Here is a 24,091-nt window from a genome sequence, read left to right on the forward strand (position 1 = left end):
GGGCAAATCATTGTGTGTCTCTTGTCCCTCTCTGTGAATGAGGGGAAATAGCACTGCCCTTCTTGACATTGGTTTAGGAGAATAAATACTGTAAAGATTGTGAGAGACTCAGATTGGGGGTGGGAGACACAATTATCTTGGATTTTGCATGTACAGGTCTCATAATTCATCCCCATGGTAAAAGCAAACAGAATTCTTTCTTTCTGTCTTTATTTTTTCCCTTTTTCTTAGGTTTTTTGGGGGATTGATTTTAGATATCAAAAGAAAAGCTCCCTTCTTCTGGAGTGACTTCAGGGATGCTTTCAGTCTGCAGTGTCTAGCATCATTTTTATTTCTCTACTGTGCTTGTATGTCTCCTGTCATCACATTTGGCGGTCTACTGGGCGAAGCAACTGAAGGTCGTATAGTATGTGTTTTACTTTTAATCTGAACTTTTAAAACACATTTAATTTTTTAGGCTTGTGATTAGTATTTTCTTAATATTCTGTATGTGTTGCCTTTAAAATGTTGTAGTCTGAAACTGCATTTGTTAACCACAGTATTTGGACTCTGATAGAAAATTTCTGAAAATGCAATGTTTTTTGTCATATGCAGAGTGCAATAGAATCTTTGTTTGGAGCATCCATGACTGGAATAGCCTACTCTCTCTTTGGTGGACAGCCTCTTACTATACTAGGCAGCACAGGGCCAGTGCTGGTGTTTGAAAAGATACTATTCAAATTTTGCAAGTAAGTGAAGTGATTTTATTCAAATAAACTTTCAGAGGGTATTTTCAATGTATGGGTGTGTATTGGGCTAAATCATAAGTGTACATTCTCTGGCACCATACTGAAAATTTGCCTATGTGTAATTTACCATTTGGTTACACTATTCATCTGTGACATCATGCACTACATTTTAATTGATGACAATCTATATAAAATTAAAAATATAACAAAGGCAGGATCCCATGAGAAGTAAGGATTTTGGAACAATGGAACATATACAGCAATCACACAAAGGGGATTTCGAACAATAAAAGGTGTTTTTAATTTTAGTTTTTATTTTAAAACTGTTCTGAAAAGAATCCAAACTCAGATTGTTATTGGATTATTTCCTGTTCCAAAATCATTAAATTTAAATCTTATAGAATGGGCTCCACCCTTTAAAATAAGATCGATTTGATGGCTTTTTGGCATTTTACTATTCATAACACTGTAGTGAGCAGTGTAAAGCTCACAGGTATTGGAATTAAGTAGCATTTCATAATCCATGGAATAAATACGATCAAACTTCTCTCCCTGCACCCGACTCATGAAAAAGAATTAAATAAAATATAACCCAAACTCGAAAGAGGCACTAAAACATGAGAACAAATTCTTACTTTTATGTGTTAATAAATTGTAAGATCATCCCTGCCATAATATGAGTGAAAATTGTGCCTACATTGTTAGACATCTATGGTGAGTTCCTGAGATCTACGGGCAGATGGCTACCTGCCCTACGGACTTCTTCCCATGGACTCCATTTACATCAGTATACCTCATTTTTATATCTGGGACTTCTGCTGACTCTGCAAAACATCCTGATACTATTGCTGAAAGCTGCAGCTTGGGAGGGCCTGTCAGTTCCTGACAGCCATTCCCTCCATGTGGGGAAAAGACCTCTTAACTCTGTTAGCTACGGCCAAGATATATATGACCCTAGCATGCCTCACCTATGGTTATATACAGTCAGCACAGAGGGGTTTGCTCTAGGTTGTGGATAGAGAGTGGAGGATGAGGGTCTGTGTGAATGAGGTAAGGCTGTGAAACTATTTGACTATTATATTGCAGATCACAATCACTTATTTTCTTTCACTCCTTAAGAAAACATGCAGATGTAGGGATATACCACTTTTGCTGCCTTCTGAGGATTAGAAAGCATCCAAAGATCATTTCTGAAAGTATTCTTTCATACACAATGGCCTTTCATTGTCCCCATTAGTAGCAGGCTCAGGCCAGATAATAATCTGTTTTGCACACATCTGACTTTTCTTCATGAAAGGAAAGAATTCTGAATTAAAAGTGCCTTCACATTGTTTTACCACTTCCACTTTTTTATTGAAAACGTGTAATCTAGCATCTAGCTTGTTTTTCAATAAAACAGTGAAACAGAGAAACAAATTCCCGAATTAACTTGGAGCCTTATTTACATTTTGATATAGCTTTTCAGTAAAAAAAAGATTTGGCTATTACAAAGTACAATTGAAACCTATGGCCCATTTTACTGTGGTGTTCAATGTAGTTAAAAAGGGTGGAAATTAATAATATAATTATATATATATATATATATACAGTAAAACTCCAGTGGTCCGGCATCCAATGGTCCGGCACCACCTGGAACCAGGAAGTGCTTCGGGCAGCCGGACAATTGGAGCTGCTTTGCCCCCGGCTTCCCCGATTCAGCCGCTGCTGAAACTGACCAGCTGCTGAAACTGACCAGCTGCTCTGCCCCGGGCTTCCCAGAGTCAACTGCTGGTCAGTTTCAGCAGTGTCTGACTTGGGGAAGTCTGGGGCAGAGCAGCTGGGGTGCTGCTGGGTTGGTCCCCCTGGGTCCTAAAGGTGCCGGATTATCGGAAGTTTACTGTATATGGATTATCACTTGATTTTTTTTACAAAGGTGAAAAATGCTTTAAATGAGCTACTATGAAGATTCCCTTCTCGGAGAACTTAGCAACTTAGCACTTGACTATCAGGACAGCATTATATCTAGGGCCAATGGTGACTTCATGAGGGAGCAAGAGGGACATTAATACTCCATAGCATTTGCAAAGTAGCAGGTTCTGCTCACATCTCTGTTCCCAATAGAGTGCTACAATGCAGTTGTGTTGGGCATTAGCTATATTCTTTGCTTCTTGCAGATGGACAGCCTTCTTGGCTTTCCAGAGATCACTTTTGTATTTGTCAGGTCAACAGAGGATATAAAAGATGTGTATTCCTATGCAGAATGGATATTTGTAGTATTTCATACTGTATACAGAATGGGAAGCGACTGTCTAGGAAGGAGTACTGCAGAAAGAGATTTAGGAGTCATAGTGGACTAAATATGGGTCAATAATGTGACAGTGTTGTGAAAAGAGCAAACATCATTCAGGTATGCATTAATAGGAAACGTGATAAATCATTCTTTAACAATACTCTGCACTGATTAGGCCTGAACTAGAGTATTGAAAAAGGTCCAGAGAAGAGAGAGAGAGAGAGAGAGAGAGAGAGAGATTAAAGTTCCAAAGAACATGACCTAAGAGGGAAAACTTGAAAGTATTGGGTTTGTTTAGTTTGGAAAAAGAGAAGACCAAGAGGGGACATGATAGAAGTTTTCAAGTAACCTAAAAGGGTATTTACAAGGAGGAGAGAGAAAAATTATTCTCCTTATCCTCTGATGACAGGACAAGAAGCAATGGTTTTAAATTGCAGTAAGGGAGATTTAGGTTGGACTTTAGGAAAAACTTCCCAACCATCAGCCAAACTTTCCTAACCAAATTGCAAAGATAGAAAATGGTTAAGCACTGGATCAAATTGCCTAGGGATGTTGTGGCATCTCCATCATTGGAGATATTTAAAAGCAGGTTAGAGAAACATCTATCAGGGTTGATCTAGATGGTGGTTGGTCCTGCCGTGAAAGCAGGGGACTAGACTTGATGACCTCTGGAGGGTCCTTCCAGCTCTAGTATTCTATGATTTTATGGTTTCCTCTTCTGTGTCTATGAATTGATGTTTTGATTCTTGGATAAGCTTCTGTTAATTTTTCTTTTTCTTTTTTTATTAGAGAATATGGGTTATCGTACCTTTCTTTGAGAGCTAGCATTGGACTATGGACTGCAACTCTATGCATCATCCTTGTTGCAACTGATGCAAGCTCCCTAGTCTGTTACATTACTCGGTTTACTGAAGAGGCATTTGCTTCTCTTATCTGCATCATTTTCATTTATGAGGCCTTAGAGAAGCTATTTCATCTCAGTGAGACGTATCCAATCAACATGCATAATGATTTGGAACTGCTGACTCAATACTCGTGAGTAAGATCTCTTTTGTTAACCTTGGTGTCTTCTTTTTCATATGTTATCAGTCTTGGGAGAATTCTGCTATTTTACTATGGCACCATATGCAACAATTGAAGAATTCCCCCAGGACTAAGTTATGTTTTCATCGTGAAGATTAAAAATGGTGCACAATAGGAAAAGCACTTTCATGCTTGAGATGCATTGCTTGACATACTGTAGCCTGTAGATGTGACAGAGTCAACTCAGTCTTTTTCAAGTTGCTATATGTCATTCCTCCTTTTGATCCATGTGATCATAATAGGAGCTATGTGCATTTACAGGGTATGCCTGTTATTGCCTGATTCTGCTATGCAGAGGCTTCGGTGGTGTAATGTTTTTTAAAAAGTGGATAAACTAACTTAAATAATGAGGCATGGAAGTGGTATCATGAGCTTTTGTGGGTATAACCCACTTCTTCAGATGAATGGAGTATTAAAAGTCCAGTTCCAAAATAAATAGGAGATGCGAGGGGGAAGGAAGGGGAAAAATAGTGAATTAGAGTGTTCATGTTACAAGAAGCTGATAGAGAACATGCAAATTATCCTTTCCCCATGCTTAAAGGTCATGATACCATCTACATGTTTTATTAGTCTTGAAGGTACTGCTAAACTATTAATTGTTTTTTGTTTTTTAAGTTTTTCCAGTTACAGACTAACTCAGCTACCCCTCTGAAGCTTTCAAATTGTTAAAAGTGGGAAAACTCAGTTAACCCTTGACTGCGCTACTACTATGAGACAGTTGACTTAAGTGAGATTTTTGCCTTCATGAGTAAATGGATGAGATGGAAATTTTCTTTTATAATACATTTTAGCTTATAATGATTGTTTTCTTGAATTTTATTTTATTCCTTCTCCCACCATTGTAAGAATCTTTTTAAAGGGATATTGATTTACCTGGGGTAGGATTCTGTCCTTGGTATACTAAGGTATACTGGTTCTGTTTGCTAGGAAGACAAAAACAAGAGAAACACACACTGGCTGGGGAAGAAAAATTGCAAAGATAGAAAATGTAGCTTCTGTCTCTGGTGCTGATTTATTCTCAACCTGGCTACTGGAGAAACACAGGCACAGCATGTAGTCTTATCAGCTACACTAAGACTTGGCAAACTTGTACCAGCTATTTAAGGAATTGCATTTAACTGCCTTTCGGGTCACAGGCTTACAGCTGTGTTACAAAATATAGGGTGTGTCTAGACTACATGCCTCCATCGACGGAGGCATGTAGTTTAGATGTACCCATAGTGTCTTTACTGGCTAAATCAGGATACATCTACACTGCATTACTTTTCTGGGATATCAAAGGTATCCCAGAAAAGCAATGCCACGTCCAAGGAATGTGTCCACTTTTCCAAAATGTTTTTGGAAAAAGTGGACATAATCTTTCGCCATCACTGTAAGCCTCATTCTATGAGGCATAAGGGGTGAGTCAAAGGAGCACTTTTAAAAAAAAAAATGGCACCATGTAGGCATGCCAAATTTTGGAAAAGCCTCTTTAGAAAGTAAAATGGAAAAAGATACACAATTTGCATATTTCAAATTGTATTTCTTTTTCCGATTTACCACTGCAGTCTAGGCTTAGCATCAGACTATTATTAGGCAGGAGAAAGGATGGTGATAGGAGAGAAAAGAAATAAAACGAGGAAGGAAAAGGACACATGGGGGTGAGTGACAAAGCCTTGGATCCCAGATGGTATTTTAGATTCAGCTATAGATAGTACATTGGGAGTGGCAAAATCATCTTGGTCCCTTTCTCTGATCCAGTCTGGACACATCTCTCAGAATTAAGCTGAAAAAGGTCTAGCATCCCAGAAGACAGACAGTGTGTCAGCCATGATAGTGTGGAAGCCTTCCCCCTTTTCTGTCTGCCGGTGTCACAGGTCACCATCCGCTCACCTGTGTTTTTTCCCCACAAAGTCTTTCTTTTTTCAGAACCACGAAAGGGGATGATGGGCAAATAGCCCATCCTCTCATTTTGTCCATCAAATGACCCTAATTTCTGAGACACCAACTTTGGTTCACAGATTTCTGGTTCTACACTTTTCTTACTTACCAGGCATGATCTTTACACAATTCTTTAGTTAAATCAAACACCCTTTATTTTTAGGCCATTCAGTCTTTTATCTCAGTTTTGTACCTTTTTCGATTAACATGTATTGTCATAAGTTATTGCAGTAGTCCATTAATTTTCACTCTTTTCTCACACCTAAGCTCAGTTAGGACAAATTTATATGCCCTGTTGTTTTAAGAGAGGAAAACCCCGAGGTTTATGATAACAGGATGTGGTAGTAGGGAAATCCTAAGATGGCAGCCAAGGTTCCATCAGAAACTTGCTTAGTTTTTGTCAGAATTTCATTGAAATTGGCATGGTAAGGGGGAATGATTTTTTACTTCAGTAAATCAATGTTTTATAACAAAAGTATGTTCCACTACATAGCTTCCAGTTAGCTATAGCATTAATAATGAGCCTATTTTTCATTATTGTCAAATATTGAGGAAATATTTTATAGAATATAATTTACTTGGACTGTAAGGTGGATAGAAAGCTGGCTAGACTGTCAGGCCCAACGAGTAGTGATTAATGGCTCAATGCCAGGTTGGTGGTCGGTTTCTAGCAGAGTGTCCCAAGCATTAGTTCTAGAGCTGGTTTTGTTCAACATCTTTATTAATGACCTGGACGAGGGGATGGATTGTACCCTCAGCAAGTTTGCAGATGACACTAAGCAAGGGGGAGAGTTAGATATGCTGGAGGGCAGGGATAGGGTCCAGAGTGACCTAGACAGATTAGAGGATTGGGCCAAAAGAAATCTGATGAGGTTCAACAAGGACAATGTAGAGTCTCACAGTTGGGATGGAAGAATTCCAAGCATTGTTACAGGCTGGGAACCAACTGGCTAAGTAACAGTTCTACAGAAAAGGACCTGGGGATTACAGTGGATGAGAAGCTGGATATGAGTTAACCGTGTGTCTTTGTAGCCAAGAAGGCTAATGGCATATTAGGTTGCATTAGGAGGAGCATTGCCAGCAGATCTAGAGAAGTGATTATTCCCCTTTATTCAGCTCTGGTGAGGCCACATCTGGAGTATTGTGTCCAGTTCTGGGGCCCCCACTATAGAAGGATTTGGATGCATTGGAGAGGATCCAGTGGAGGGTGAACAAAATGATTAGGGGGCTGGAGCACCTGACCTATGAAGAGAGGCTAAGGGATTTGGGTTTGTTTAGTCTTCAGAAGAGAAGAGTGAGGGGGGATTTTATAGCAGCCTTCAACTTCCTGAAGGGAGCTTCCAAAGAGGATGGAGAAAGGCTGTTCTCAGTCGTGATGGATGGCAGAACAAGGAGCAATGAGCTCAAGTTACATTAGGGGAGGTCTAGATTGGATATTAGGAAAAACTATTTCACTAGGAGGGTGGTGAAGTACTAGAATGGGATGCCTAGGGAGGTGGTGGAATCACCATCCCTAGAGGTGTTTATGTCTCGGCTTGACAAAGCCCTGGCTGGGTTGATTTAGTTGGGATTGGTCCTGCTTTGGGCAGGGGTCTGGGCTTGATGACCTCCCGAGGTCTCTGGGCTTGATGACCTCCTGAGGTCTCTTCCAGCTCTATGAGTCTATGATTCTTCTTTATAAAAGTTCTAGAAGATTTACCTAGCATTGCCCAGGTCCTTAGCTCAATTTTTTGTGTGTGTGGTCAAAATATTAGGGGGCTGAGCCCCTCCTCGCTATGCTCACTAACCCCCCTCTCTCTGGAAGCTTTTATGGCCAGAAAGCATGAGAGCTGTGCTCATCATCTCCCTCTTCCCCCCCGACGGGTGGTGGTGGTAGGTGTCTGTCTGGGAGGGAGGGGGTGACATGGTCCAGGGGGAGGGTCAGGCTCCAATCAGGAAGGGAAGCCTGACCTGTCCCATCTCAACCACGCCAGGTCCCCTCCACCATATGAGCCCAATCCACCCTTTGGGCATAGCAGGAGCATTGATCCCTGCAGCAAGCCCATTAACATTAAGTTGAACTAAGGAGGTAGAGATGGGCAGCAGCGTGGTGGCATGAGGATGCAGATGACATGATGACATCACTCTGTTCTCCTGCAGGAAATTATTTTTTATATATATATATATAGAGAGAGAGAGAGAGAGAGAAATTGAAAATGTACATGTTTCATTTAAATCATTGCTCTGGGGTAGGGCTGGAGATGAGGGATTCAGTATGCAGGCTGTCCCAGGGAGAGAGGACAATCTCAGCTCTCTGTCACCACAGCAGCTTCAGGTCAGGAGAGGAGTGCCTCTCCATGTGCACTGCAGGTCCACCAGGCACAGCAGGCAGGGCTGAACGGAGGCATGGGCAAGCCAGGCAGCTGCTCAGGGCGCCAACCCATGGGGGGCGCCTGATGGCAGCTGTAAGGGGTGTGCAGTGTCCCTTAGAGCTGCCATCAGGAGCCGCGTGCCTAGCTCCCCCAGCGCCCTTGCCCCCACGGCTGCGGCATGTGCACCAGCAGCGCTGGCTGGGCCGGGCCAGGCAGTGCATGTGCCGTGCGCCCCGGGGGCAGGCCCCAGGCTGTGCACCAGCGACTGTGACCGGCCCGTGCATGCGCTGAGCATCCCGTGCCCCCCGGGCAGGCCTGCGCATGCGCCCTGCGCCTGGGGGTGGCACCACATGCCCAGGCCCAGGGCACCAAAAGGGCTCAGCCGGCCCTGACAGCAGGGAGAAGGGTGCGGTCCCCCAGCTGAGGCAGGTCCAGGTTTGTCTGCCTCCTGTGCTCCCCAGCCAGAGTGAGGAATGCAGCAAACCATGCACTTTTCCCTTGTTTCTTGTCGAAGAAGAACAGTCAGCAATGTTCCAGTACAAATTGGGTGAGGGGGAACTTCAGCCCTCCCCACCTCTACTGATGCCTGGGGGCTGGGAGGCTTGTGTAGGGACAGTCCTGGATAGGAGGGCACCTCCAGCCATTCCCTTTCGTTTGCCTGGTGATTCTGTCTCTTTTCTGTATGGTTTTCTTAGAAGCAATCCCATTCCAGGCACATCCTATTTTCCTGGCACAGCCAAACTCTTACATTGCTTTAAGTTATTAGAAGAGGAAGCTTTATGCAGAATTTGGTGGTCCTAGTTCTTAATGCTTAGGAAGCATTTTTGAACAAACAGACAGACACAGGCACACAGACTGTCTTAAATATATAGTAGATTTCAAGTAAAATGTTAGTGTAATTTAAACTTTGTTTTTCTGGAAAATCACATTCAGTGAAGCTTTTGCAATGTTATTTCAGCTGTGTTGGTTCCAGAATACTAGAGAAACAAGGTGGGTTAGGTAATATTTTTTTAACTGGACCAACTTCCATTCCTGTCTCTTTCACCAACAGAAATTGATGCCAGAAAAAGTATTACCCACTTTCCTTGTCTCTCATTCAGTAACGTTTGTTTTTATTTTAAATATATTGCCAGAGTAGCTCCATGTATCTTCTCATGGACTTAATAACAGTATGGATTGGAAGGACTGGAATTGTCTAATGCAGTTTGGTTAAATTAAGGGAATGGGAACTGAGACTCATGGGTTCTTTTCCGAGTTCTGTCACAGACTTTTGTTTCCTTAAGCGAATAATTTCACCTCTTGTGTGCATCATTTATCTAACTATAAAATTTGTAAAACAGAAATTATGAGTCTTAATTAGTGTTAATAAATTAATTACTATTTTGGTACAGTAATTTGAGATATTTTGATGTGACACACTACAGAATTGCACAATATTAGTTTTAATATTCATATAGTACAGTTCTGCTCCTAACATAGACAGGTCTCCCTGCACTACATCCCATGTTCATCCTGTCATTTTGAATGAACACAGTCAGGGTACGTCTACACTACAGCGCTAGTTCGAACTAACTTAGTTCGAATTAGTTAATTCGAACTAAGCTAGTTCGAACTAACGCATCTAGAACTAAAAACTAGTTCGAACTAGCGTTTTGCTAGTTCGAACTAGTAAGTCCACATTGAGTGGACTCTGAACAGGGCTTAAGGATGGCCGGAAGCAGTGCCGGCAGGGCATAAAAGGAGGACTTAGAGCATGGAGATACTGTCTCAGGCTAGCCGAGGGCTGCGCTTAAAGGGTCCCGACCCCCACCCCGGACACACAGTTCTAAGGGGTGCCCCGCTTGCAAAGAAGTTCTGGCTTGGAGTGCCCTGAGTGCCCACACTGGGCACATCACACCACTCGGCCATCAGCCCAGCTGCACTTGCCGCAGGCTGCCATCTGGGGAGAGGGAGTAATTGGGGGGCTGCAGGAGAGCTTCCACCCCCAGAAGCCCGCAGAGCCAGCCCAGTCCTCCCCATCGGGGGCTCGTACCCCATTCCTCCCTCACCTCCTTCCACTTGCCCTTCCCTAGCCCCCCTTCTTCTTGATGTACAAAATAAAGATAACGTTTCTTCCAACATTGACTCTGTCTTTATTGAAAAAAACTGGGGGAGACTGGGAAAAGGAGGTGGGAGAGGGGAAGAGAAAGGCTGGGAGAGGGGAGGGCAACTAACATGATCAGGGGTTGGGAACAGGTCCCAGATGAAGAGAGGCTACAGAGACTGGGACTGTTCAGCTTAGAAAAGAGGAGACGGAGGGGGGACAGGATAGAGGTCTCTAAAAGCAGGGGTTGGGTGGAGAGGGTGCATTCAGAAAAGTTCTTCATGAGTTCCCATAAAGAAGGACTAGAGGACACCAAAGGAAAGGAATGGGTATCAGGCTTGAAACTAGTAAGAGAAAGTTGTTGTTCTTGACAAAGCAAATAGTTAACCTGTGGAACTCCTTGCTGCAGGAGGCTGTGAAGGCTAGAACTAGAACAGAGTTTAAAGGGAAGTGAGATCAAGTGATGGAGGTTGGGTCCATGGAGTCCTATTAGCCAGAGGGTAGGAGTGGTGTCCCTGCCCAAAGTTTGTGGAAGGCTGGAGAGGGATGGCACGAGACAAATGGCTTGGTCATTGTCTTCGGTCCATCCCCTCCAGGGTCCCTAGGGTTGGCCGCTGTTGGCAGAGAGGCTACTGGGCTAGATGGACCTTTGGTCTGACCCAGGACGGCCATTGTAAGCTCAGGGCTCAGGGTCGGGGGTCTCAGTGGACCCCCTTGATTTTCATGCACACCTGCTCCTGGGTGGCCAGGCTGGCAGCTCTCCTGCCCTAGACGGCCACTTTCCTGTGCCTAGTGCGGAGATCGTGGACGAGGTCCACGATGTCCGCACTAGCCCAGGAAGGTGCCCGCCTCTTGCGGTCCAGGGCAAGCTCCCGGGAGCCGCCAGCCTGGTCCCGGCAAGAGGGGGTGGGCTGGGAGGCATCGGGTGGGTGGCTCTGTGCCGTGCCAGGTGCAGGGTCTGCTAGCTGGGTGCTGGCAGGCTTGCACCTGGCACGGGCACCGTAGCCAGCCCGTGCCCCTTTAAGGGGTCCGGGGCCGGGAGGGGGGCATAGAGTTTCCCTGGTGTTGGCCAGAGTGGCCACCAGGGAAACCTGGGGAGGGCTAGCCTCCCACTAGTTCGAACTAAAGGGCTACACAGCCCTTAGTTCGAACTAGCTAGTTCGAACTAGGCGTTAGTCCTCGTAAAATGAGGTTTTCCTAGTTCGAACTAAGCGCTCCGCTAGTTCGATTCAAATTCGAACTAGCGGAGCGCTAGTGTAGCGCATAGGAAAGTTAGTTCGAACTAACGTCCGTTAGTTCGAACTAACTTTCTAGTGTAGACATACCCTCATCTTCTTCACATCACAGTCCTACACTGTTGTGCTGGTGCATTCCACAGCAGAAACAGTTGCATTTCAGCAGTAGGTGAAATTATTCCTATATGTAATTACACAAAGTGGTTTGAGATGAAAGGCACTATGCCCTGGTTTTTCATAGCTTTAGTTTTCAGATTTTTACTGAATGTATTGCTGAGTGGTTCCTTACAGTAGTGCAGTATTAGTGTTCTATAATTTTCTTTGCAAGCACTTTACTGTAGAGATTATATAATTTTTTTTAAAAAACACTAATATAGTATTCCTCTATCAATTATACATATTCCAGGGGTATATTTCCCATTTAAGGGAGGGCAGGGCCTGACCTGAGACATAAAACCAGTAAGAGTGCAGGTGCTCAGAACCATTCAGTAGTGGGTCTTGGTTACTGATTCTTCCTTGTGACATTTAATAGCAAGTTTGTTGAGATGGCTCTCTCTGCTTAAGAATCTTTACTTTATTGTAACATTCTGAAAGGTGCATGTGGACAAATATATTCAGGAAATAAAGAAGTGAAGTAAGCTATCAAGGACAGTTATTAAGAAGTAAGAGCTTGTGGATACACTTATGGGAGAACAAAACTAGTCTAATGAAAAAGGACAGGATCCAGATGCCCCAGGGGGCTGATGATGGCCAGTCTCTGCAGCAAGGGAAACATGTCAGAAAGCATTCTCAATCTGGAGGCCCTCTCTAGAAGTATGTATTTTAAATGATTTTGTTGAACTCATATGAACTCTGAGTAGGGAGAGAAACTGAAACACTAGGGCAAGGCCACCACCTCCTGTTCCAAGAGAGAATAACAGTGACTCAGCCAAACTTGTCATTTGCATTTTGAGCTGGAAAAAAAATAATCAAGAAGCCTTGAAACTTGCTGTTATATTTTGTTTTCTCTGAAAATTATAGGTAGTGAGTTTGCTGCTGTGCACACATATGTATACGCACCGCCTTGTGGCCTGAGGTAGTGTGTGATCCCTACCACCTGGGCCCGAAGTCAAATAGGTCACAAAATCACAGAATCCGTGCCACCTCTATGACAAACTCTTAGCCTAACTAATAAGTTATGGTTTGATATGTATAAATATAGTATCCTGTCATACCGCGCAAATACTCTTCCTCTGAGGTATTTTAACCTAAAAAGCAGACATGAGTATATTAGCTTTTATCCAATTTCACATTCAGGCACAGCAGACTGTCTGTTTATGCACCTGGGATAAAACCCTGGCCTCACGGAAGTCTATAAGGGTATGTCTACACTACCACCCTAGCACTAGCGGACATTTGAAAATGGTGGCGCCCGGCTATATGCAAATGAAGCCCGGGAAATTCAAATCCCGCCCTTCATTTGCAACTCCGGTTGCCTACATTACCACCCTAGTTCGAACTAGGGTGGTAGTGTAGACATACCCTATGAGTTTTGCTACTGACTTCAGTGGGGTCAGGATTTCACCTGAAGTATTTGTATTGATACAATATGAGTTTTACACGTGTGTCTGGGGGAGGGAGCATTCGCAGGCCTCAGTACCTGTGGACTTTATGAGGTCAAAAGGAAATAAGCTCTGAGGTACTCATAATACATCTGCTCATGAACAGCTGAAATATTACATGAAGGCCCAAAACAGCAAGCAGACATTAAAAATGTCTCCTGGTCCTGGGTTTACCTGAACACACAATATTAATGAAGTTTATTGTGAAAATAAACAGCCTTCATATGTGCAGTAGAGCTGCAATAGTTCATAAGGGATGATATTATTATCATAACTCAGCTGATAGTGGTGGCATTTACAAATAAAAATGATTGCTGGAAAATTATAATTACATATAGTCCTTAGAATACCTGATGTATTTGTGAGAGGGAACTGTTTATTCCCTTTGCACCCTGGATGAATATCTACCATGGTCACTAACAGCAGGAAGACAAGTGTCAACCAAATTTTTTTTGTCATCGTCCCCTCAAACTGCAGCTTTGGGACTTCCTGTCCTATAACATCAGCCATGCAGATGTTACGTATATTCTAAGCACAACTCCCCCAAAGGCATGTGCCTTTCAGATGTTTTCCAAATATCTGAATATCATTTTATTCTTTCAGGATAATAATGTACTGACATTACATAACTATCTAGATCAAATGACTGATGTCATATGTTCTATACGTATTCTTTTCTTCTTTTGATCTTATAGGCTTCTTTTCTTGGTTAATCACAAATTTCTTTCAGTCATGGAAAATGTACATTTATTTGCACTTTTACATTGTGTTTCACTTTGTGTAATCCTAGCAGGTATTTATGCCCATATCTTTCAACTGTATGCATGCCATGTTTATTTATGCCAGTTAGCCCTATTAATGCCAAACCCACTAATTGACTTAATGCAGATACCATATTAAGTAGAACCACTGAATACTGCTCTCTACCAGGCAGTGGGGGAGCTCTTAGTGACACTTTACAGTTTAACTGCTTTAACCAACAGATTTCATCCAAATTCTGTGTGCTTCAGATGCTCAGATCTTCTCTTGAAAACATACCTCTCCCCGACCCCCTACTTTCCAGCCTTACATAGGTGGAAGTTTAAAGCTTATTTAGGTTGAACGATTCTATTTTCAGGAGTTGGCTTCACAACTGTCCTTTTCCCTTTGTCTTCGCTGTTACTGGGGATGTCAATATTCAAACTGACAATTTGCATCATACTGTCACTGCTTCAGGGCATGCTTTGACATCAAGGAGTGTGTTTGCTGTGCCAAGGATTATACCCCTGAATAAATACTTTCACCCTTTTTTCTGTCTGTAACACTACCACTACTTCATCAATTGTGACCTTGCTTTTCTAATCCCTCATTTGTTGTTTTGTAAAACAGCTACATTCATCACTTTTCTGTCTCAAGTCTTCCTCAGAAGTTCCTACTACTTCCTGATTCACATTCACCTGCAGCTGAATCCTTCTGACTTTTGATGCAGTTTCATTCCTCTGGTCTCACACACAGTTCACTTACATCATACCAAATCATGTGACATTCTCAATGATCAGCTGAGGCAAGGGCATGCTTTACCAGAGCAGGAGGAAACCTGGATCTGTCTAGGAAGATGTCCCTTGATGGCACCTCCATTGTTGGGGCAGACCCATTTCGTGTCAATGAGTTGTAATCGCTGGCCCAGTAGCTCCTCCTTCCTTTTAGGCAGGGGTGTATTGGAATTGTTTTATTTCCCTTCTAAGGGAATGTCATTATTGCACAGTTAACCTAAAATCTTGCTCAAGTGTTGCCCATAATCCCCCTCCTGTCCACATATAAAAACCTCTCCCCCAAGTTTAGTGATGCTTTCAACTCAGGTATCGAGTGCTGCTTTTACTCAAGCTGGTATCCCATCCAGTTTGCAGTGGGGACACAGGCTAAATCACTTGATGCTGAGTTTACTGCATCACAAAGACCCATGTGAGGTACCCCCAGAAATCCTAGTCACCCACACGGGTGAGTGCAGCACCAATAAGAACATGCTTCCTTTGGTAGGGCTCTGCACTTTGGTTATTCTCATCCAGGGCTTGCTAACCTAGGTGCTCAGATCCAAGTGCCAATCATCCAGATTAACTGTGCAGTGAAGACATACCCTTAGTCTAATATCCATCTTCGAAGTCAAGCACATAAATCACATTTTGAGACCTAGATCTAATAGGCAGTTAATACTGATGCTTAAGATTAAGGCACTTTGTCACTCACTCTAACAGAGAAACAAGGAATTGAGCCACACAAACATCACCGGATTTGAGAAGGGTATTTTAGACTTGATTCAGGTGCAGCACTACCTCTTTCCCCTGAGAGAGGTGCAGTGCTACCTCTTTCCCCTTTCCTGGGGAAGTCTCCCAGCTAAAAAATCCTAGCTCTCCTGCTAAGTAAACAAACAAACAAAAAACCTCACCTTATGGGGTAAAGGAAAGTCTAAAACAACAATGCTTTTAGAAAGAAAAGGGAGCTTTTTCACCTGCATCTGACCCTATTCCCAGATTCTCTTCTGTCTCAGCCTGTATTCTTGGCTGAAATCAATACCAAGTCTGTGCTGGACGTGGGCTTGTCCTACGCAGACCCCATTACAGAAACTAATTATTGTCTCCAAATTTGGTAGCTATTTAATTAGTTCTATATTCTGTTTATTTCTTTTCTCTTGGGGGATTTTTCAAAAAAGTTTTAAATTGTTAGCAAAGCTCTGGCAGTAATTAGCAGTGGGTGAACTTCAAAAGAGTGAGAGCTTTGTTTTTATTTGGGAGCTTATGCAAAGATTATCTGGGACATGTCTGCTCTAGAACTGGAAGCATAATTTCTATCTTGGGTGGATATCCCCATGCTAACTGATTGAGTCAGGGAACTAAAAAATTCAGTGTGGCTACGTCTAGACTACAGGCTTCTTGCGCAAAAAGCATTTATCAGAAGAGATCTGTAGCAAGAACTTATTGCGTAAGAGCGCATCAAAAAAGCAATGTATTTTTGCGAAAGAGAGCATCCAGACTGCATGGACACTCTCTCAAAAGTAAGCTCTGATTGCTATGCACAGACTGGCCACCAGGGCACCTGTGCTTTTTCCTCTTTCCTCTTTTTGCTCAAAAAACCTCTTTTCCCCGTCCACACGCAAAAGAGCTCTTTCACAAAAAGGCGTTCTTCCTCACAGAATGAGGAATACCTATGCTGGAAAAAACCCTCTGTTCTTTCTATTTTTTTGCACAAAAATGCACTTAAGATGTGGATGCTCTGTGAGTTTTTTTTGGAAAAACAGATGTTTTTCCGAAAAACTTTGTAGTGTAGACATAACCTGTAGCTTCAATTGCATGGGCAGTGGGATGGGCTTGCTTCCCCAAGCTTGCAGTCGTGCCTGAAACCCTAGGTACATAGCTGACTCACTCTGGCATCTGTGCAGCTAATGCTGTGCTGCTATTTTTTGCATGCTAGCTTCATCATAGTTAGTGCAGGTATGTCTACCCATGTGGGAAATTATACCTCCAGCTCCAGTGAAAACTCCAGCTGAATCTGCAAAGCTAAGCTGGAAAACTTAAGTTTTACTATGAAATTTCTAGCAATCCCTGCCTCTTGGGGTGGAGAAGTTCTGGAACAGCTTTTCAAGGAGAGAAGTGGGGGCAAAAAGCCTAGCTGGCATTAAGACTGAGTTCGATAAGTTATGGAGGGGATGGTATGTTAAAACTGCTTACAATGACATGTACCTGATCTGCAACTGCTAGTAGAAAATAGCCAGTAATGGAACACTGGAAAGGGAAGACTGAGTTACTACAGAGAATTCTTTCTCAGCTGTCTGACTGTTGGGTTTTGCATCCAGGCAGTTTCAACATACCATCCCCCTGAGTATCCAACTGATCACCCTATGTGGGGTTCGGAAGGAATTGTCCCTGGGGTCACATTGGCAGAGACCCAGGGGTTCTTTTTTTACTGCCTTCTGCAGCATAGGACAGGAGTCACTTACAGGTTTAAACTGGTATAGATAAGAGATTCTCTATCATTTGAAACCTTTAAATTAGGGGTCTCAAACTCATGGCCCACCAGAGCTGTTGTGCAATCCAGCCCAATAGTCCAGGGAGAGGGCTGTCCATTCTTGTTCACTAAAACCTTCCCATCAGCACCCTGGCCTCTCCCTCCCAGCATCCTGCAGTGGTTGGGTTCCAGGTGGCAGCAGGAGTCATAGGGAAGTGGAGCAGAGCAAGTGAATCTGCCCAGTTCACTTCACTGAGCCGCGGGGAACATAGGGGGGCTCTGACCACTGCTGTCACATTGCACCAGGCCCTGCCGGTAATCCCCAAAGCTGCATCTGGGAGACATGGTGCCATGGGGAGTGGAGAGAGTGGGAGTGATAGCGGGTAGGGATAGGGCTTGGGGAACTGGAAGGGACAAGCCTCCTCTGACTCGCTGGCACTCCTGGGCAGATTGCACAACTGCTCTGGCTAGGGATGGTCCATGGGCTAGGAGTTTGAGACTCCTGCTTTAAATCATGATTTGAGGACTTTAGTGACTCAGCCAGAGACTATGGGTCTATTATAGACGAGGGTGAGTGAGGTTTTATGGCCTGCAACATGCAGGAAGTCAGACTAGATGATCATGGTGGCTCCTTCTGGCTTTAAAGGGTGGGTACTGTGTCCATGTGCTGAATCAAGAAGCTTCCGGTTTTAGGAGGTGGCTCAGCTGTTTTCTCTCCTTCATTTCCTCTCATGACTGCTCAGGGCTTCCAGGTATTGTTTTCTGTGTGTGTGCTTCTGTTACTGTTTCTTTGATAGTGGCATGAAATTGGCCTCAGGATGGTCATTGATTTTTGGCAGGTTGCCAAAAGTGTTCTGAGGAACACAAGCAAGAAAGGAAACCGTGATTTTAACACTTTTTCTTAGCCAAATTTGAATGGATTTTCACAGGGAAAAAATGCATATCTATGGCCAGTGGGGATTCCAAGTATCAAAGTTCTGCTGCAAACAATGGAGATGTGGCAGAATCTCAAAGAAAACTTTGCAGGTATACTTTTTAATGGAAAGCATTAGGCAACCTAAATATAGGGGTCTCCTATAATAAACTGCAGAAGACTATACTGGGGGTAATTAGAACAATATGTTTCTTACAAGTAGATACAAGTATTTGGATGTACAGTACCTATACTGTAAGTCATTCTAGAATAATTTCTAAAACTTCATATCTGCCAATTTACCTTCAATAAGTAAATTCCAATTTAACAAAAACCAACAGACTTAAGGAACGGAACCATCTTTTACTGAGTAACCACATGAGCTAATTAATGGACCATTTGTCCTGTTTCTCTCTCAGTCCTTTTGTGTTTACTGGTCTAAATTGCATCATGTATATCTGGATTTTGGTCCTAATACTGCAGTGAATTTCATGCAAGAAGATCATTGCACTCCTGGTCTTCTCAGTGACTTCAGTGGACATAGAATTGTGGCCTTATATTATAATATCTGTAGAGCAGGAATATTATTTCAGACATTCAAAAAATTATCAAGAGTTAGAACAGCTCACTTGAAGGACAAATGTAAATTCTAGCTTTAAAATGTTCTTCAGTATGCTACTGTACAGTAGTGTGAATATTTTTTTCAGGAGTTTTGCCTCGAAGAAATTAAAATGGCAGCCCTTACATGTAATCTGTTTATGTGCTGTGCACATACTTTTTGGCCTGTTTCTTACTACTGTGACCTTTTCATATTGTATTGTCCTTGGTGTTTCTAAGTTGGCATAGCAACCCCTTCTCATTTCTCCCCACTCCTCCTGCTGCTGCTTTCTCCTTTTCTTCTCAGCTTATCAAATGTTTCTCCTAGAGACTGATCTCTGGAGCACCAGTGTATGGGAAAACAAGGTTTTTGATGTGGACACTGAATGTCAGGATAAAGTGTACAGGAGGTTAAACTGATAGCGGAGCCTGCAATCTGGTAGTTATGATTACAAGTAACTGCTCAAATAACTCCATTTGCTGTGCTCTTCCTTCTTCCCTCAACCTACAGTCTGTCTATTACTCTCTTTTTGCACTGCACAACTTCTGTCTTTTCCAATCCATCTTGCATCCTTTTGAGACTCCATTTGGCTCTTCTGGGACTCTGTCTTCCGGTTTGTTTTATTTAGTAGAATTGCTTCCATCAGTTCATCTTGGACTTTCTCCTTGCCTGCTGTAGCAGGGGCTATTTCTACCAAGCTCCTGGTGCCACATTCAAAGAGGCTGCTTTAATTAAAGGCCAAAAGATGACATTTTTTATTAGTGGGTTTTATTTTATTCACACAAAAATACCAGCCACATCATTGTTTGGAGTGGCACTGAAAGGCATCACATATCATGGCAAGGTGCATATGAAAATGATTTCTATATCTCCTGGATATAGCACTCTGGACAGCTCTGAGTGGGAGCTGGGGCATCATACCTGGTCGGAGCTAGGTCCTGTGGCTGAAGGCTAGGCAAGAAGCCAAAGGCAACCCTGCAGAACCCCCGACAGGGGAACTCAACCACAATGCCCTAGAGAAGGATTGGATGGGACAGCATCCTGGGAAAGTGGCCCAGGGATGTGACAGCAACTAAGTACTTTGAAACTTAGCAAGTAACTGCTACTCATAGGGTCCCTGGGCCAGGACCCAGAGGAGTGGGTAGGCGTGGGTCCCCTCACAATTCCTCCTGCAAACTGCACTCAGAGTGGGGGGTAGCGGTGGTGGTAAAGAAGAGGCCTGATCCCTGGCCACTTGCTGAATGCTGCCTCACTCATAGATGGGCGAGTAGAGACTGTAAGACTCCCCTCAGCCGCCAAGGGGCACTCACTTAAAGGGTGGAACCCTTTACAGGGAGGGATCCATGAATCTGTTAATTATGGATTCTCAACTCACAATAGTGAGGAACCAGTAAACATGATGGAATTGCTTGTTTAATGGTTTCTTTTTTTTTTCACTGTCCATTTTGAATTCCATGGGGTTTCAGGAGGAAGGAGGGGCACTAAGGGAATGATGTGGGTTTTGTCCTGAACAGAAGTGCACCAAAGGAGCTGATAGAGGAGGTATCTGAGCCTCTAGCAATCATCTTTGGAAAATCATGGGAGACAGGAGAGATTCCAGAGGACTGGAAAAGGGCAAATATAGTGCCCATCTATAAAAAGGGAAATAAGAACAACTCAGGAAACTACAGACCAGTTAGTTTAACTTCTGTGCCAGGGAAGATAATGGAGCAAGTAATTAAGGAAATCATCTGTAAACACTTGGAAAGTGGCAAGGTGATAGGGAACAGCCAGCATGGATTTGTAAAGAACAAATCATGTCAAACCAATCTGATAGCTTTCTTTAATAGGATAATGAGTCTTGTGGATAAGGGAGAAGCAGTGGATGTGGTATACCTAAACTTTAGTAAGGCGTTTGATATGGTCTCGCATGATATTCTTATCAATAAACTAGGTAAAAACAACTTAGATGGGGCAACTATAAGGTAACTGGCTGGATAACCGTACTCACAGTAGTTATTAATGGTTCACAATCCTGCTGGAAAGGCATAACAAGTGGGGTTCTGCAGGGGTCTGTTTTGGGACCCATTCTGTTCAAAATCTTCATCAACGTGTATTAAGTTTGCAGATGATAGCAAGCTGGGAGGGATTGCGACTAATCTGGAGGATAGGGTCATAATTCAAAATGACCAGGGACAAACTGGAGAAATGGTCTGAGATAAATAGGATGAAGTTTAATAAAGACAAATGCAAAGTGCTCCACTTAGGTAGGAACAATCAGTTTTACACATACAGAATGGGAAGTGACGGTCTGGGAAGGAGTACGGCAGAAAGGGACCTAGGGGTTATAGTGGACCACAAGTTAAATATGAGTCAGCAGTGTGATGCTGTTGCAAAGAAAGCAAACATGATTCTGGGATTTATTAACAGGTGTGTTGTGAGCAAGACACGAGAAGTCATTCTTCCATTCTACTCTGCGCTGGTTAGGCCTCAATTGGAGTATTGTGTTCAGTTCTGGGCACCGCATTTCAAGAAAGATGTGGAAAAATTGGAGAGGGTCCAGAGAAGAGCAACGAGAATGATTAAAGGTCTAGAGAACATGATCTATGAGGGAATGCTGAAGAAATTGGGTTTGTTTAGTTTAGGAAAGAGAAGATTGAGGGGGGACATGATAGCAGTTTTCAGATATCTAAAAGGGTGTCATAAGGAGGAGGGAGAAAACTTGTTCATCTTGGCCTCTGAGGATAGAACAAGAAGCAATGGGCTTAAACTTCAGCAAGGGAGGTTTAGGTTGGACATTAGGAAAAAGTTCCTACTGTCAGGGTAGTCAAACACTGGAATAAATTACCCAGGGAGGTTGTGGAATCCCCATCTCTGGAGATATTTAAGAATAGGTTAGATAAATGTCTATCAGGGAGGGTCTAGACCATATTTGGTCCTGCCATGAGGGCAGGGGACTGGACTCAATGACCTCTTGAGGTTCCTTCCAGTCCTAGTATTCTATGATTCTATGAAAACCCCTGCTTGTTTTAATAACTTAATAGGGCCATCGACTAAAAATTCCTCTCATTTATATATTAACAATAGCAGAACCAGCAGCAGAAACTTACCAGGCTCTGCAAAAGCAGCGAGGAGTCCTGTGGCACCTTATAGACTAACTGAAGTGTTGGAGCATAAGCTTTTGTGGGCAAAGACCCACTTCATCAGATGCATCTGACGAAGTGGGTCTTTGCCCACGAAAGCTTATGCTCCAACACTTCGGTTAGTCTATAAGGTGCCACAGGACTCCTCGCCGCTATTGCAGATTCAGACTAACAAGGCTATCCCTCTGATACTTGTTACCAGGCTCTGGCTCCAACACTTGCTCTCATACCATTTCTGCTGTTGACTGCTCCCTAGGGCCTCCCCCTTACAGCTCCTCCCTGTATGAATCTAGGGTTGCTGAAGTGGAAAGAACAACATAAAATCTTCAGTTAACAGCCTCAGATTCAGGGTCACTTTTTTCCAACAGCCAGCTCTGCTCCAGTGGTGCTTGTGACTGGGGAGTTATAAGCATGCCAACCTTACTCAACAGGTCTGATGCAACAGTCAAATTCCTCATAAAAGAGGCACAGAAATGGGGAATTCCCAAAGATGCTGTTAGAACATTTGACTTGGTGGTAGTCTGTTTAGATGTTCATTCTGCTCTGGAAATGGTTCTGCTGTCCCATCAATCCCCAGTGTTGACAGCCATTCGGCTAGAGCTTTGTAGATAAAATTGTTCCTTGTGCTCTTGCCAAAATTGCATGTCTTTCTCATGCCCTAAATTAACCGGAATCCTCTGGACAGCTAGCAACAGCATGCTTGGTGCAGGATTTGTTAGTGCTGGCCATATTATTATTTGTGAGGATTGGCTGTTTCCAGCTGGGCATCTGTATTTGAACCACAAGATTGCTTTGCTTTCCTGGGAAGTGAATGGGAAGTTATGGGATGGACAGGAAGAGAAGCACAGGGATATCATGGGCAGATTATCTGGACCCAAGGAGGGGGGGACCACACTGCAAAATGACAGGGTTTTAACCCACATTTCAACAGGACTCAAGGTCTAACTCAGTCCCCAGCAGTGTCTGTGGGCCACAGTCCAATGGGGTTCCTGGCCCAACTCAGACTGATTTGTGTGTGGATGGAAGGAGGCCTTAGGGCTAAACCCAAGTCGGAGACCAGATTTTGTGCTTTGTAGACATAATCTTAGACCAGAGATCCTCAAACTGCATTGTACTGTGACCTCCTTTTGACAATAAACCTAAGTCCAAGCTCCACCTCTCCAGATAGAAGTGTGGGTGAGTCATAAAGCTAAAGCCCAAGGGTTTCAGGCCCAAACAGGGAACCTGTAACCTGGGCCCTACCACCCAAGACCAAAGCCCCCAGGCTTTGGCTTTGGTCTTGACAATGAGACTCAGACTTCAGCCCCAGCTCCCATAAGTCTAAGCCAGCCCTGGTGACCCCATTAACATGGGGTTGGGACCCACAGTTTGAGAACCACTGCCTTTGAAATGTTGTCTCTCTTTATTGGGTTGTTGTTTTTTTTTTCAAAATGATGAGTTCGTGTTGTTTCTTTAGCAAATAATTCTTCACCAGAAGTTACTCAATTATTAACAGATTACATTGAATAATTTCAAAGTGATTTCTTGGCATAGTAATATGCATATTACAATCTGTCTTGGTATTGACATGTACTTAAGAATTAGGAGTAGAAAATCCCACTCTTTGAATTACTTAAGAAGCCAAGTTCATGTCAATCTGGCATGTCTTATAAGAGTATAGAAATCAGTGCCTGTGCAGTGTATCATGAAGACTAGTTTTACACACACAGTGCTGCGTGCATGCCAGGTTTAGATGGCTCACTGTCTGTATATTAAAGAGACAATTTACTTAGAAGCAAATTCTAATTTTTATTTTGCGAAGTCCTGTGTCAGTTGAAGTCAGTAGAACTGCAAGGAATCTAAGACAGAAGAGAATGTAGTTCCTCTTTTACAGTTTCTCTTTAGCACTTGCAGATATAAAACTGAGTTTGAATTAACTTAATTAATTACTTTTAAATTATTTATTTTCAATGTTCATTCACTGTTTCCTGCCACATCTGATAACGTAACCCATACACCTTCTGGATGTGGTGCACTGTCCCATCTAGTGGCATTGACACCACTTACACAGAGAATAATCAGTCTACTCTACAGCTTTGCTAAGAGCCAACTGTCTTTTAGTTCATGCTGTAGAGGCTCATGAGCTAATTTTTAGAGGTCCCAGGTTTGATTTTGGTGACTGGGGTCTGCCAGTGTTACACTAATCCTTACAGCATAGAGTGACTTAACCC

At 43.1% G+C, this 24,091-nt stretch overlaps 1 protein-coding gene across 4 annotated transcripts in view; it reads left to right on the forward strand.

The window, feature by feature from the left end:
• Positions 1 to 24,091, forward strand: part of SLC4A10 (solute carrier family 4 member 10) — a 308,999-nt gene that overhangs the window by 232,846 nt on the left and 52,062 nt on the right. For all 4 annotated transcript variants that reach the window (XM_075933502.1, XM_014569435.3, XM_075933501.1 and 1 more), the window contains exons 12-14: positions 232 to 406; positions 595 to 728; positions 3,787 to 4,032. In XM_075933502.1, coding sequence (XP_075789617.1) covers positions 232 to 406; positions 595 to 728; positions 3,787 to 4,032 — 555 coding nt within the window. The remainder of the gene's footprint in view (positions 1 to 231; positions 407 to 594; positions 729 to 3,786; positions 4,033 to 24,091) is intronic.

The sequence above is a fragment of the Pelodiscus sinensis genome, chromosome 7 (assembly GCF_049634645.1).
Source record: "Pelodiscus sinensis isolate JC-2024 chromosome 7, ASM4963464v1, whole genome shotgun sequence".
NCBI classification, from domain to species: Eukaryota; Metazoa; Chordata; order Testudines; family Trionychidae; genus Pelodiscus; species Pelodiscus sinensis.